The following is a 16,380-nucleotide window of genomic DNA, read 5'->3' on the forward strand; positions in this document are numbered from 1 at the left end:
AAGGACGATGTTTGTGCATAGTGTTTTGTCCTGAGGAAATCTTAGTTAAGACAATTAATGTTTCTGCATCAGGCTCTAACACTACAATGTGCAGATAGTGTTTGTTATGCCGGCGCTCCATTGGCACGCAAGTCAGACGATTTACAGTCTTCGGACTTTTTTTTCGCGTGGAGCACCCCAGGTCTGCGGACTTTTTAATCCGCAGACCAGGCTCGTTGGATTTCAAACATGTTTGATATTTTACTCGCCGAGCCGCTGAAATTCGTACGTTCACCACGCTTTACCGTCACATTATTTATATCTATGCCGACGGACGACAGCGCCATCATTATTTTACTGTCATTCAAAGTGTTCGGACGTCTCACATCGATAACAACAATGGTAGATCTACGAGTGCATTCGAAAAGTTTCTTGGAAGATTTTAATAGTTGTTTTAAAGACAACCCATCGTTGTGGAAGACGACCAGCCCACTATACAAGAATCGTGATGCCAAGTCCTTGGCGTATGCGGAACTTTTGGAGATTTTAATCAAGGTGGAGCCGCAGGCAAGGGTCGACGATGTTAAAAAGAAAATACAGACATTGAGGTCGGGTTACAGAAAGGAGAGAAATAAAGTAAGGACATCATATCGAAGCGGAGCCGGCACAGACGCAGTTTATCTACCCAAACTGTGGTACTATAAAAATTTGGAGTTCTTGAACGACCAAATGGAAGGTACGTAGGAATGCTTTAAAGCTATTTATTATACACGTGCAGATTATGAAATTGTCGTACCTAGCTCTGAAAGTGACATCGCATTAGATTAGCTACTATTAAGCAATTAAAACATACAGCTATGAATCATTTCTAGTCACAATAAAATTTCTTATTCTTTGCCGAGGTAGGTAATAAATAATAATAATATATAGGTACGAGGGAATGCTTTAAAGCTATTTATTATACACGTGCAGACTATGACATTGTCGTATCTCTGAAAGTGACATCGCATTAGATTAGTTACTATTAAGCAATTAAAACATACAGCTATGAATCATTTCTAGTCACAATAAAATTATTTATTCTTTGCTGAGGTAGGTAAGAAATAATAATATATAGGTACGATCATGGCGGTGGAACCGCGGCTTATTGAGTCGTGGTCGGGTCCCAGGTTCAAATCCTGGGTCTGACAAGTACACATTGAATTTCAATATGTGTATGAGTCAGAGTATGGACCTAATATGTTGAGCAAGTGGCTGACATCCATTTCTCGTAAAAACAAAATCTGTCAATACAAACCTCCACTCCGTGGAGGTCCATATTATGATCGGACATGGTCGAAAGAAGAAGAAAAGAAATTATCATAAAATCAAAAATCGCTCGAGTTAGGTTCCTTCAGAGACAATCAATAAATCGTCAATCATCAATCAAAATTAATGGTACAGTTTGGTTATGAGGAATACAGCGGAAAACACATTTTGAAAATACCCGATATACTGGATTACACCAATTATACCAATATCAATATTAACCGTATGAAGGAATGGGTACTTAGGGGAGAGATAATAAAAAACAAGTTTGAGTATTATGTTGTATTTTAACAATTTACATTTTGTTTTACAGAATCGAGCTCAATATCCAGCATGGTGGACGATTTGGAAAACATGTCTCCTGATGAGAGTTACTCCAACTCGTTAAACAACGAAGATTGTATTGAGGTAAAACATTTTAACTAAATTGTTACATTGGTTTAATTTATCTATTGCTTATCATACTTTCTTGCCATGTGACAGCCCCGGTAGTATTAAAATATTTTTCGAAATCTCCTCGCGCTTTCTTAGCATTGGCAGTCGAGTTCCGATTAGTCGTTGCTTCCAAAGGCGCTAAGGTGTCCTGTGACCTCAGTCCGAGCTCTATTAAACCTGTCTCAGGATTTTCCCTATCAAGGTCATGAGAAGGAGTATAAGTATGTGTTGATTTGCGACGAAGAAAGTTGTGCAGCACACAGCAAGCTATTGCTAAGCTGTTGTATTGATATTTTCAATTTTCATGTTTATTGGAGCTTGAAAAATGCGGAATCTAGCAGCTAAAATGCCAAAAACATTTTCTATAATTCGCCTGGCTCTGCATGTCCGATAATTATATATTCTTTTACTGTGATTTAATTGCCTTTGTGAATACGGCTTTATGAAATCGTTACGTAATGCAAAGGCTTCATCGCCAATATAAACAAATGGCAGTGCATCAGAATTAGCAGTAGGTTTTTTTGGTGCAGGTATTTTTAATCTGCCTTCGTCTAAACGTTTGAAAAAATCAGATTTTCTCAGTACGCCTCCATCAGAAATACGTCCATTTGTTCCAACATCAACATAAATAAATTCATAATTAGCATTTGCAATCGCCATCAAAACAATGCTGTGGAAATGTTTGTAATTATAAAAGTGGGAGCCGGCGCCTGCAGGTGGCACGATTGCAATGTGTTTCCCATCAACTGCGCCCAGGCAATTTGGAAATTGCCATTTACTATTAAATTCTTCTGCAATCGTCTCCATTTCTTCGTGCGTATCAGGGAACTGCAACAAAAAATAATCAACATTTTATTTACAGATAGAATATTCGCCTTCAACATCCACGTTGTCGACTACTCCAAAGTCGAATCTCAATAGAGCACCAGAACCCCCATCGTTCAAACGAAAAAAATCGAATGATAGCGCCAACAAAGTGTTAAAATTAATCACCGACAAACTAAGCAAGACTGAAGATGAATTTGATGTTTTTGGCAAAATGATGGCCATGAAACTACGATCGATGTCACAGGGACAAAGATTGCTGGCCGAGAAGCTGATGCATGAAGTTGCCTTTATGGGACAAAGTGACAAAATAATGCCAGCAACTACTGTTCATACTCAACCAGTTTATCGTATATTAAGCAAAAATGTACAAAAGCCGGTATAATAAATTAATTTTTTTTGTATGAATAAATATCTTGTAAAAATATTTGTTTTTTTGTTTGTTTTTATGCCTATAAACCTTAGCTTAAGCGATACAACAAATGGTAAGTATTTGAGCTATGTTAGCAAACCTATATTATTATGTGGCCTCATTTAGAAATCAAATTCCATGCTTGCTTTTCGAAGAATATGACTAGTATTACAATACATTCAACAGGAATAATTAAGCAGCTTGCTTACAGCCTATATGGAGAGTCCTGGCTAGGTACAGCATTCTAATGGTCTATTGAATATTTAGCATGTCAACGATGGCCTTATTTGTGACTATATATATACCTATCTCAAATGCATCTTGTCTGCCATTCTTATGATGTTGCCGTCTATGATTTATATAGGTAAAACAATCCACTAAACGTTCACTTTATAAGACCAACCAATGTCTACTTGTTAATGATATATTTGTAAATTTGCCCAACTTTATTAGATGACGTATAATATAATACACACCTTGAAATATTCTCCTTTCAAAACGTCAATGATGACTTGGCAAGTTTCGGGAATTATCTTGCCCAGAGTTTGTCTTCCAATCGAAGTTCTATAATGCAAGTCAGTGAATGTTCCGCCGGCAGCCAAAAATCGCAGGGTTGCACATAATCTATCATGAGGAGAAATAGCTTCCCTCATCATAGTATTTTTTTTTTTAATAAATGGGGAGACCAAATTATACAGTTCTGTGTATACATCCTCCGACATTCGCAAATAATTGCGGAAATCGCTCGGTTGCAAACGCAATTCTCGTATTAAATTTGTGTGGGATAATGTCGTTCGTTTCCTTATCCAATGTTTCACCCAGTATTTGTGTACCCTTTGCTTCGTTATTACATTATCTGCCACCCAATAACCCAAAAAACATAAAACGTCGGTATCATTTAACGCCATCACGATTTAACTGTCAGATATACGTATATTATCTATGCTGTCAAAGTCGACTGTTTTACTCGTCAAATTAATTATATACTCGTTTCGTTGAACGTCTGTTGGCCAGTAGCAGAACGTAGAAAAATCTGAAGACTTATTGTCGTCGGACTTTTGGCTCGCCAATGGAGCGCTGGCATTAGTTTTTAAAATTCAATTAAACCGTGTCTTCCTCAGTCCGGTCTGTCCTCAGCATTTCTCCGCCCAGATGGACTTGCATCAGAAACTTTCCGAATTAGTAAGCCCAGTTCCATTCGTTGAATGTGATATCAGGCTCTCCCAATTCCACATAGACTTTGCAGTTGTGACATATGCATCACACTCCACCTTCTTTACACTAAATATATATTAGTTAATATTATAGTTATACCACTTTTTCCTTTTTTATCTTTACCATCAGGTGTATTGGTTTAGTAGAGCTTTAGGTTGCTCGTACATGATAACCACTTGTGGGTGCGACAGATTACAGGCATCAGTGGACCGTAAGTAGTGTTGGGTGCGAGTAGTACACTTACAGCTAACTGCAGAAAATATGAAGTATGCATCATGTAGTCTGACTCAGGACACATTCATCTTTGAACATTGGGAACATTGAAACAAGCTCAGGTATCACATTAATTTTAGTTACCTATCTTATTGATAATATAAATACATGGAAATATGTATATTTGATTCTTGGTCGTGTGTTATGTATATTTAATTATTTATCAAATAAAAAAACATAAAATAATGTAATTTTGGTGCATAGCATAGTTGCATAGGGCTTACAGGGCTCTAGCCTGGGGATTCAGGGGGGCCGGCGTGGCAGATCAATCAGATAAGTGAGATAAACACGAATTACAAATTTCCTCTAATAGTAAAAAAAAAGTCACATGGAGCGCTATTGAACTTCTCTGGCATTAATATTAATTTAAAACATACGATTGTGGGATACAATGTATTATTATTGTGTTAATACTTGACAAATAATTATTCTTAACCCGACAACTAACCATAATTCAAGTGGATGTATTAATAAATATTCGCTAAACATACAATCAATACCATTAATTTTACCTCGAACACCATTTGAAAATCGCTATTTTAAAGTATCACACTGTCTTTAACCTTAGTGATAGGTAGGAGGGGCGCCGAAGATTCTGGCCTGGGGTCCCCCTTCAGTATGTGGGGTCCATGTTATGGTGTATAAATTGTTTTACGTGTGGTGTGCCGCGGAATTCTGGGAAGACCTTTAGTGTGCCATGGGTGAGAAAAGGTTGCGGAGCACTGGTTTTCAGGACTTGATGAAAATTATTACTGCAAAAAACTCATTTCAGACTATAAACTAAACTTAGACTTATTGAAGTGTGCTATTCTCTTTTTTTATTACCTACCAATAAAATTGTATCTTTCACTATTTTTCATTTGATTTTGTTATTAATTTTTCAATAAATTTAAATGTAAACCATATTTTCCTTGTCCTTTTAACTGTTCGATAGGTGAATAATAATAATTGTAGCCACCAATATACCAATGTAGCCACAACACATTTTTATACTGCAATGAGCCAAATATTTATTTGTAACCTTGTGCTCGATGCTCAGTTGACCTCATTAAATCTTTGAAACATAATACCTCGTTTACATCTGCATGGATTTACTGCTGACAGTATGTATTATTGCGGCCATATTATAATTCACGTGTAATCCTGTATTATTGTGCAAGTTGCAAGATTGCATGCGTGGATCAAAAAAGTTCAGCAGCTTCTGAATTCTCACGCGACAGCTGGAATTTGTGTGATACCTGCACCTGCGCATTAAAACGATATTGGAGAACCTGCTGGGAAAAAACTAAGTACTACTAAAACTAATACCCCGTTTACATGTGCATGGATTTACTGTAAACATGTATTATCGTGCAGTTGGCAAGATTGCATGCATGAATCAAACAAGTTTGGAAGCTTCTGAATTTTCATGTGAGTTAGATTTTTTTGATCTGCGCCTGCGCAGTAGAACGATAGTGGCGAACCTGCCAGCAAAAAAATGAATTATCAGGTTGACCGATTTTCATTAGCTGTCAAATAGTATGAAATATGTAGTACCATAAACGGACAACATCGCGTCTCGCTTACTCTTGAGTCTTGACAATGGTGCTCTCACAATCTTTCGCTTGAAATATGAGATTGGCGAGACAGCGTCAGAACACGTCAGAACTTTTATGTGTAAACAGTTATTCTCGTGATAGTTGAATTTACACACTATTGGTGCCAGTAAATCCATGCACGCGTAGAGGCGCTATAATGCTATTCCACATTACTAGATAATAATTTGACTTTTGTGAATGTTTTAATAGTTTAGCATTTAATAGTTTAAACAACATATAAATAGACCAAACAGCAGTGGCGAAGGGTGGAGGTAGTCTGTCAAGATCTGACATAAATAGTGCGCATTAAACTTTGCTAGTCAAATGTATTTGTTTTCATTTAACTAAGACTACAATGTGTATAATATAGTGTTCGTTAGTTTTTAAAATTCAATTTAACCCTGCCTAATCCAAGCCATGGTAGATAATTAATAGTCAAAACCAAAGAGATTGGACTTTCAATCTCTTTGGTCAAAACATATTCATTTATGAAAATTTTATTACATTTATTTCAAAAACAACAATAAATAATTATATTATTTAGTAATATAATTTAAAATGTATAGAAATAAACCAACGGCGTTCCAATAAGCTGTCCTTTTTCTTGAGTGTGTAATTTAACAAGATAATTAAGAGCTAGTCGAAGAATCTAGGTTATCACAAGTTTTGTTTTTGTTTTGTTACGCCAAAGAAGTATAACTTCTAACGTGCGTACATAAGTACACACACCGTTTTTTTCTCTCTATTGGTTATAATAATATATTTTCTCAGTGTGTTTTTTCAAAAGTATGTATGTTCAATAATTAGAATGGTACATTCTTAAATCATGTGAATTATTCGTTGAATAAAAGAAATAATTAATTAAAAACCTATCTAATAAAATAAATAAACTATTCAATTCTCAGCATAACCATACCTACTGAAAATAAGATTTGATTGTTTGGATGGGGATAGCGGTTAAATGAGACAAACTGCAGCAACCATGGAGAATATAAAAATTTGCTTCAGTTATTTCTGGTGCTTGGGAAGAAATGGTACCTATTTTTTTTATTTTGTACAGACCTACCACTAATTTTAATAATAGTAAACATTTTTAACGTAATGCGCATGCGCAGTAAGTAAACGGGAAATATATTGAGATTTGACGTTAAGTTTGGTTTTCTGTTCCTGCAAGCATCTGACCATTCTCTGATTGTCAGAAGTAGTTTGATCTGAAACCATGAAACCTATGATTGTAAATATTTCAATTAAAATCCACTTAGTCATCTTAATATTTTAGCTAGGTATTCCTAGAATAATCAATTTACATCTAAATAAAATGAAGTTATTTTCAAAATCAGTAAATACTTTTCTACTACATTTCCCTCTTATCTACAATACTATTGTCAATCTCGTACGGTGACCGATCGGATTACATTTTTAAGGATTGAAAGGGCACTTCTGCACCCGCAGAATGTAGCGCACATTGTAATCATAATTTATTTGCTTTACAGGCAATCAACATAATAAATAATTTGGCAGGTTTGTGTTTTTTTACCAAACTGTATTTTGTATGTTTTCACAATAAATATTTTTTTAGATTCTTTGATTATAACAAAGAGATTCTTTTGGATTTTAACAAAGAGATTGGACTTGGAGATTTATAATTTAGTTGTGGGAACACTGCATCAATGGAAAATTATTTAAGTTAACTAGCAACTGTTTTGTGAAATGTCAGAAGTTTTAGGTTATGTTTTTGTTGTAAGTGACAGAATATTTAAAATAATAGTTAAACACGTTCTAAGCTTACAAATATATCGAATTAGATATGAACCTTCCAAGATATTTTTCTGTTAGGTTAAAGAAATATAATATTTGTGTAAATACTCGTTTAATCCGAGAATTGACCGCTGGTCGTTCAGTTTCTAAAGTATTTAAAGGTACAGCAGCCGCATATTCTCCGGAAAATGTTGAACACGGCAAATATGATGTCTGGGAAAGTAAGGGGAAGTTTAAGTATGATTCGAATGGAGTAAATAATTGTAACCCCGAAAGATACAGTCTGGTGTTACCTCCTCCCAACGTTACCGGCTCTCTACATTTAGGTCATGCGCTCACTACAACACTCCAAGATGTCTTGTCAAGATGGCATCGTATGAAGGGGGTTAAGGTTTGCTGGTTACCTGGAACTGATCATGCGGGAATAGCGACACAGGCCGTTGTAGAAAAACATTTATTCAAAAAAGGAATTACACGCCATTCATTAGGTAGGAATAAGTTCGAACAAGAGGTTTGGAAATGGAAAGAAAAAAATGGCGGTCGAATCCAACATCAGTTAAGAAGATTGGGTGCCAGTTTAGACTGGTCCAAAGAAGTGTTTACTATGGATGAAAAGCAATCAACGGCTGTTAATAAAGCATTTATAGAATTATTTAAACGTGGCTTGATCTACAGAGCAAACCATCTGGTCAATTGGAGTTGTGAATTACAATCCACAATTTCAGATATTGAAGTAGACACTTTAAATATTACAGGACCGACTGAATTAAAAATTCCTGGTTATTCTAAACCTATAAAATTCGGATATCTGACAGAATTTGCATATAAATTATTACATAATGACGATGAAATAGTGGTCGCCACTACAAGGCCAGAAACTATGCTAGGAGACGTTGCTATAGCTGTAAATCCAACAGATGAAAGATACCAACATATGATTGGTCAAAAAGTTATTCATCCATTTTCAAAGAAATATTTACCAATAATATCTGATGATTGTGTTGATAAAGATTTCGGTACAGGAGCGTTAAAAATAACTCCCGCGCATGACAAAAATGATTATGAAATTGCTAAAAGAAGTAATCTTACATTGGAGAGTGTCATAAATGAAAGAGGACATATGGAGGAAAATTGTCAGCAATTTTCTGGAATGAAACGATACGATGCGAGAGATTCCATTTTAAACGAATTGGAGAATATAGGACTACTTCGGGGTGTAAAACCTCACGCAATGTCCTTACCTGTCTGCAGCAGGAGTGCAGATATTATAGAACTGCTGCCGAGGCCCCAATGGTATATCAACTGTAAGAAAATGGCTGCGAAAGCAATGAAATCTGTTGAAAATGGTGATTTGATCATTATTCCTGACTCATACAAAAGAAACTGGTCCACATGGCTTGTGGAAGAACGGGATTGGTGCATATCTAGGCAGCTCTGGTGGGGACATCGGATACCTGTTTACAAATGTTACCACAAAGATTTACCTGGTGTGTTATTTATTTTCTTTCATAATGTTCACTGTCAATTATTGGTGGAAAGACACTGTATAAAATGTAATTCATAATATTATATAGAAATTATTTCATATAATTTAATAATAATCAGGACCAGTTTCGTCCACTTCAACGTGACATTGTCAACTGTACATATTATCTTCAAGGCAAAATTATTGAAGTTATTTTTGAAGAGAGAATTTCTTAGAAATGTATTTAATTATGATCCTTATCTTGAATAAATCATCATCTTCAAAATATGGGCGTCTAGACATTTGACGCTCACGATGGCCAAGGTTACATGTAAATTGTACGTAAAACATTTCACCGTGGCACAGTTCCCCGTGAGCTTTCTTATCGGAAAGAGATGACCGAATACTATACGGTCTCCAATTTTGTTAGATTCAATATGAACATTAATTTAATTTTCACAGCCGATTTGGCAAAATTCATGAATTCAAGAATGAAAACCTAACCTAACAAATAATCCAGTATATTGACTATTTTCAAAATTTGTTTGCTGCTGGCTTCCTATGTGTAAACCAACAAGAACCGTGTTTTATTTAGACATGAATTTTATGTCAGTACTATACGATCCAAAGAAGTTGGACGGTCGTTAATATACGGCCATATATTTCAGATACAACATTTCACGGTGAAGTGTGATATGGCGAACTGCATATGTACAAGTTTCCGGATACATGGCCGATCGGTTTATAGTGTTGTGAGTCCCAGGTTCGAACCCTGGGCCTGATAAATATATACATATTGTTTTTCAATTTGTGTTTGTCAGAATATGGACCTATTAGGTTGAGCAAGTGGCTAACATCCATTTTTCATTAAAACGAAATTCTGTCAATACAAACCTCCACTCTGTGTAGGCCCATATGATCTTATTAGGATCGGACACGGTCAAAATATGTACTTGTAATATTGTATTATGTTGTATCAGTTGACAATGTCCCATTGAAGTGAATGAAACTGGTTCATGTTTTATTTTATTTAATAGTGTTATTTACTGCTTTTCTGCATACGTATAGTATTCTTAATAATTAGTGTGTGACAACGGATACAGCTATTTACATATTCATTAATAAATGAATCTGTAGAATGTAATCTAATTTATGTTATCCTTTTGTAAAATGCAATTCAACTAAGTAAATGCTAACTCAATTAATAATTAAAATTTTTTCATTTTATGACTGGTAAATCTAATAGGTTTTATATAGACATGGCAACCTTTCTAGTCTTTGGCCCAAAATTAGTACTGCAACATTCTAAATGAGTTGAGAAGGCAATGAAATCGTCACTACAGGCCAATTATTGTCGTAACCCTAACTTTTCACCGAAGTGACGTTTCGATGGCAATGGACTTATTGCATACTCTTACACGAACTGGCCAAGTATCATAAATCCCAAAAAAATATTTCATATCAAAATAATTCAAAACTAATTTTTAAGCCTTTTGTAACTTGACAAAAAATATTCCAGCCAAATGCTGTAATCCGCTGAAGTCTAAACATAAGCCGCTGGTGAGTCAATAAAATAATAAGTAAATCCAATACCCAGTCTTTTTTACTTCCTGAACAATTTTATATTTGAGGGTTACGACAATTGCCCTGTAAAGTGACGAAATGTAATATTAATTTTATAATCACAAGCATAAATGAGGTCACATGAAAACAGGCTAGGGGTCTGCTTTAATATAATAATAAATTTATCATCAAAGAAGTCAATAAAGTTAATTTTTTAATGAGTGACACTACATGGGGTCTATCCTATACACAAGGCGGCTATCAACGGTAGTTTATCATATTTATGTATTGAGTATTATAATTGTTACAATAAGTTAACAGTCAAAACTACTGTCTATCTCACTCTAAAACGGGGGGGCAAACTGCGGCCCGCCGGGTATTTTTTTGCGGCCCGCCATCATTAATATTGTACTTCTGATTACGAATAACTCTTTTATATTTTTTTAAAAAATATTGACAAAAGATTAAAATTTGTTTAGCAATAGTACGCGATCCATTTTCAATAGATATTGATAGTGTACCGACAGAACTACAACTTGAGATTATTGATCTGCAGTGTGACACTGATTTAAGAGAATTGCATCGTCGTGAAGAAATCTCCAAATTTTACAATGCCCTTAATTCAGACAAATTCGACAAACTTAAAGATTATGCAAGAAAAATGTTTGTTATTTTTTGATCAACCTATATAAATGTGAACAAACATTTTCGATCATGAACCTCAATAAAAATTCTTTACTATCAAATATCTTCGATGCTCATTTACAAGCAGTTTTGAGAATATCAACTACAAAATTAACACCTGAATTTAAATAAATGTTAAAAAATGTACAACAGTTTCATTCTTCTCATAATTTTTTTTGTAATGTTTATTTTTCGTGATAATAAATAGTGTATATTATCTAAAAATGGTATTTTACTTGCGGCCCGCCGCTCATTTTGAATTTGGCCCTCCATCCAAAAAGTTTGCCCCCCCCTGCTCTAAAAGTTAACACAGCCAAGAGAGGGGTTGTTAAAACAACACTTTTTGACAGTTTAGACGATTAACTTATTGTAACAATTAACCGCCTCAATACATAAATATGATAAACTACCGTTTATAGCCGCCTTGTGTATAGAATAGCTTTGCAGGTTATGTTAATTTTGTGACTTTTGGTAATTGACGGTAATCAATATCTAGATCACAAATTTTGATGATTTTTATTTTACAATAGGTTTAATGTCATTTTTTGGATGTTCCAAAATATGTTTTTTAATTCGTGATGACTTTATTCTTCATTGACACTAATTTTTAATTTTTATAGAAAATTTCACGTGGATAGCAGCTGAAAATAGTAAAGATGCGTCCCTTCAAGCAGCGTCGTCATTAAAAATAAGTCCAGCGAAAGTAATCTGCGATCAAGACCCTGACGTTTTGGACACATGGTTTTCATCCGGCCTCTATCCATTCTCGTCTTGGGGCTGGCCAGAGGAAACAAGCGATTTAAAAAGCCTTTATCCACTGAATATAATGATAACTGGTCATGATATTCTTTGTTTTTGGGTATCGCGGATGGTGATGCTCGGCAACGAACTCACCGGAGTGCTGCCGTTTCCGAGAGTATTACTTCACGGAGTAATATGCGACGCAAACGGTGCGAAAATGTCCAAAAGCAAAGGCAACGTGATTGACCCGGAAGATGTAATAAATGGTATAACAATTGAAGAATTAAATGATAAAGCGAGAAAGTCTTATGACGAAGGATCTTTATCTGAAGAAGAATTAATAAAGACGTTAGAAAGACAGAAAAAACAGTTTCCTAATGGCATTCCAGAGTGCGGAGCTGACGCTTTAAGATTTACTCTTTGTTGCAGAAATGTTACGAGTCATCAAATTCATTTTGATGTCGAAGAATGCCACACTAATAAACTATTTTGTAATAAAATCTGGCAGAGTATTAAGTATGCGAGAAATTTAACAGAATTGTCAAATAAAAATGGAAAGTTTTCATGTAATGTTGACGATTTAGGAACTATTGATTTGTGGATTTTGTCTCGACTATTTCATTTAGTTAAAAAAGTCAACGAGTCTTTGGAAACATATAATTTTCATACTGCAACAAGTGCACTAAAACTGTTTTTATATGAAGAGATGTGTGATGTTTATGTTGAATGTACAAAAATGACTTTAAAATCTCACAATGATAGCGAGGAGAGTTATAAAAAACTGCAGGCACATAGTCATACGTTTTCAGCTTGTTTTCACACGGGTTTAAGGTGTTTAGCGCCATTTATGCCTTACATAACTGAAGAACTTATTCCCATAATACCAGTTGAGGAAAACTGTATTTTTATTTACAAAGATTCCATAGATAATTTATGCTTTCCCGATACTAAAAGCTATGAATCAATGCACAATGAAAAATTAGAATACAACATAAACTGTATTTTGAACATTATTTTAACTACAAGACAATTACGGGATACTTACAATATAGCTAATAAACTCAAGCCAATTTTTTTTATTCAATGCAGTAAAGACATCATTCATGATGCGTTGGTTCTTAACAAAAACCTTATAACTTTCTTAGTGAAAGGTTCTGATGTAGTTATTTGTAAAGATGATAAAATCAATGTTAAAATATGCAGCTTTACCGCTGATAATAATTGTAAAGTTTACTTGGATCCCTCCAACGTCTCCGATGGGAAAGATCACTTCGTAGAAGGCAAAGAAAAATTAATGAAAAAAAAGGAGAAATTATTAAAGAATTTGGAGAAATTAGAATCAGTTGTCTGCACGGATAGCTATAAAAAGAATGCTTCATTAGAAGTACAAGAGTCGCACAGGGAGAAAATTAAAAGTTTGAAAGAAGACTTGGCTAAATTAGAATAGGGTGGCATATAGAAAAAACATATACATAATATGCCTTCAGGATGCACACCTACTCACCAGGTCTTCATGGTTTTCCTCAAGCTATGTTAGTATCCTGCAGTTCCCCCAAAAACTTTTTGTAAATGGTTAGTCACTGACATGAAACTGAGGGCTCAGAAACAGAAACCGCAGTTTCAATTTTTGATAAATGAAAAAAAGTCGATAAAAATAATTATTTCTCTTTTATAGGTATAATTTCTAAAAAGTGTTATATACATAATATTATTAGTACACAAACAACATTTTAAACAAACTTTTTTCACAAATTCTATATATGAGGCGTCTAATTCCAAAAAGCGATAAGTCCACATTTGGTCGAAATCGAGAAAAAAATACGCACGTATTCTTTGTATATTACACAATATGTATTGATCTATAAATTCCAAAACGCGACATAACCCTACGAAAAAAAATATTTTAAGTATCGATTTATTACAAAAAGCACCAAGTCCGTGTTTCATATTATTTAAAGCTTGGTTGATTTCGCGCGTGTTTAAGTCAACCAATAAGGGAACGTTCAATATTAAAAAGGGCGTCTCCCATGCTAAACTCATAACAGTGCCACGGAAATATGTGCCCTATGCGGAGTAAATTAAAAAGTGAGCTACAAATCGTCGCTTAACACGTTGATCGCCATGGGGGTCACCGGTGACCGGCAAAGAAGACCTGCCTTAGAGTTGTTCTACAGCGCCGGCGGGCACGCGCGCAGTGCATTTTTCGATACGCGGTGACCAGCATGGCCCTTCTGTATATTACTGCCACTTGGCCTGAAAATATGTCTTCCCAGTCACAAAATATAGGCTCACTAATGTAAAGAATGTACATAATGAAAAAAAAAAGTTTTCCTTTTAAATTGTAAATGTGTTTTTGTTGATATAAAAATAAAAATTAAATAGATGATAAAAATGTAAGTTATAAAAAATATGTAAATAATAAAAAAAATGATTATAAGGTATGTATACGTATATTTCCAGTTTATGTGTATCCAGGTATTATACTACCCAATTTGAAAACTTTTATTCCGTATTTGTGCCTTTTCTGTTTATTATACTATCTAAATCTAAATATAATTCGACCGCGAAATGGCACCATGCTCTCGTCAACACATATGGACAGGTGACCGGCGAAGTGGCCGGCCCGGCGCAATAGAATAAATTAACTTGTTAGCACCGCGACGGACACATGTGGCCGGCACATCATAAAAACCAATATTTACGTAAAAAAATCATCAAAATGAAAAAAAACATATTCTTTCATTACCTATCAAATAATACCTTAGAGACAAATAATCATTTTTTAACTATTTTATGTAAAACTAGTTGGCGATCAATGTGTTAACCACTTAACTGTTTATCCCGAGCTACATTTGGGAAGATCGTATTTCAACTTGTCACACAGTTTATTATTTGTTTTGACTGGTATTTGAGTGATATATGAGCCATATGACATAATAAAAGCTTTATTTACTGCCGGGCAGAGCGGGCCTGATTAGTCAATGACTTCATTGTTCGTTCATAGTTATTTTTGTGTTAGGTATGTCGCATGTTATTGTAATTTGAATTTAGTTACTTTTGTTATTTTTGAGCACATTTTAGAAGTAAGTTCGTAAAAAATAAGTATATATTATTTATACTTATTAGCTTCATTTTAGTTACCAACCAATACCATCTACGGCGAATAAAGAAAGGCCTACTAGACGTGCAAAGTATGCTGCTCACATATGAATGAAAACGACAAACGAATACGGAAGGAGACGAGATTGTGATGTAGGGTTGTGTAATGAATTTTTAAAAATTTACCATACCAAAAAGACTTATTAAAATTATTTCCGTAAAATTTAAAACATAAACCTACATATCTGTTGTGATAAAATGTAGAAAAACATTCAAAAAATTTGACATTTTTCATAAAATTTTAAATATTGTAAAAAAGTGTTAATTTAATGTGAAAAAAAGTAAAACAAACGTAAAAATAAAATTTTTAATAAATTGTTTAAAAAAATATCTGACAATTTTTAGACACTCTTTCTCACCAAAATATAACTGGGAAGTGGTTAAGAAACAACACTGCGGAAGTCAATTAATTAAAATTTTTAGGTGAAACAAAAAACGTCTCAAAACGTTTTTTGTTTCCCCTGAAAATTTATTTAATTGACTTCCGCGGTGTTGTTTCTTAAGCGACGAAATAGCGCTACGTCCAATTTTATTTTGCCTATATTTATTACATTTAAGAGTTTATCGGCTGAAACAAATTGTCATTTGGTTATAATTTCGACATAGAATAAAACGGAAAAAATAATCTCACGTTAAAACAAATAATTGAAGCTTGAAACATAAAAATGTTGTGTCCCGAAAATATTGAATTGTGGACTTGTCGCTTTTTGTAATTAGACGCCTCATATAAGATATTTTACAAAAAAGGAAAGTACCATTATACCTTGTTATGTTACTTTATAGCAGCGCCCAGCAACCTATGCCACGGGAAAGGATTTTTGGGGGCACGCGACTCGAAAACGATGGTTTATTAAAATTGTCGGTACTTTAAAAACTGTACAGTAATATTAGGTGATGATACACTGGTCGCCGTTTCACGAGCCGATGATTGCGGATACTAATTGAGTCGCTCGGATCGAATATGTTATAAACCCGTATCGAAATCG

At 34.4% G+C, this 16,380-nt stretch overlaps 2 protein-coding genes across 2 annotated transcripts; both read left to right on the plus strand.

Moving 5' to 3' along the window:
- Window positions 1-100: 100 nt before the first annotated feature.
- On the plus strand, window positions 101-2,932 carry LOC147066945 (uncharacterized). Its single transcript, XM_085954763.1, has 3 exons — window positions 101-715; window positions 1,601-1,695; window positions 2,585-2,932. Exons 1-3 carry the CDS (start codon window positions 229-231, stop codon window positions 2,930-2,932), a joined length of 930 nt encoding a protein of 309 aa, XP_085810889.1. The 5' UTR covers window positions 101-228.
- A 4,776-nt stretch (window positions 2,933-7,708) lies between these two features.
- On the plus strand, window positions 7,709-14,591 carry LOC147066946 (valine--tRNA ligase-like). Its single transcript, XM_085954736.1, has 2 exons — window positions 7,709-9,269; window positions 12,115-14,591. Exons 1-2 carry the CDS (start codon window positions 7,832-7,834, stop codon window positions 13,680-13,682), a joined length of 3,006 nt encoding a protein of 1,001 aa, XP_085810862.1. The 5' UTR covers window positions 7,709-7,831; the 3' UTR covers window positions 13,683-14,591.
- Window positions 14,592-16,380: the final 1,789 nt, after the last annotated feature.

The sequence above is a fragment of the Rhyacophila brunnea genome, unplaced genomic scaffold, assembly GCF_057557595.1.
Source record: "Rhyacophila brunnea isolate RB1 unplaced genomic scaffold, BYU_Rbru_1.0 scaffold_4, whole genome shotgun sequence".
NCBI lineage: Eukaryota > Metazoa > Arthropoda > Insecta > Trichoptera > Rhyacophilidae > Rhyacophila > Rhyacophila brunnea.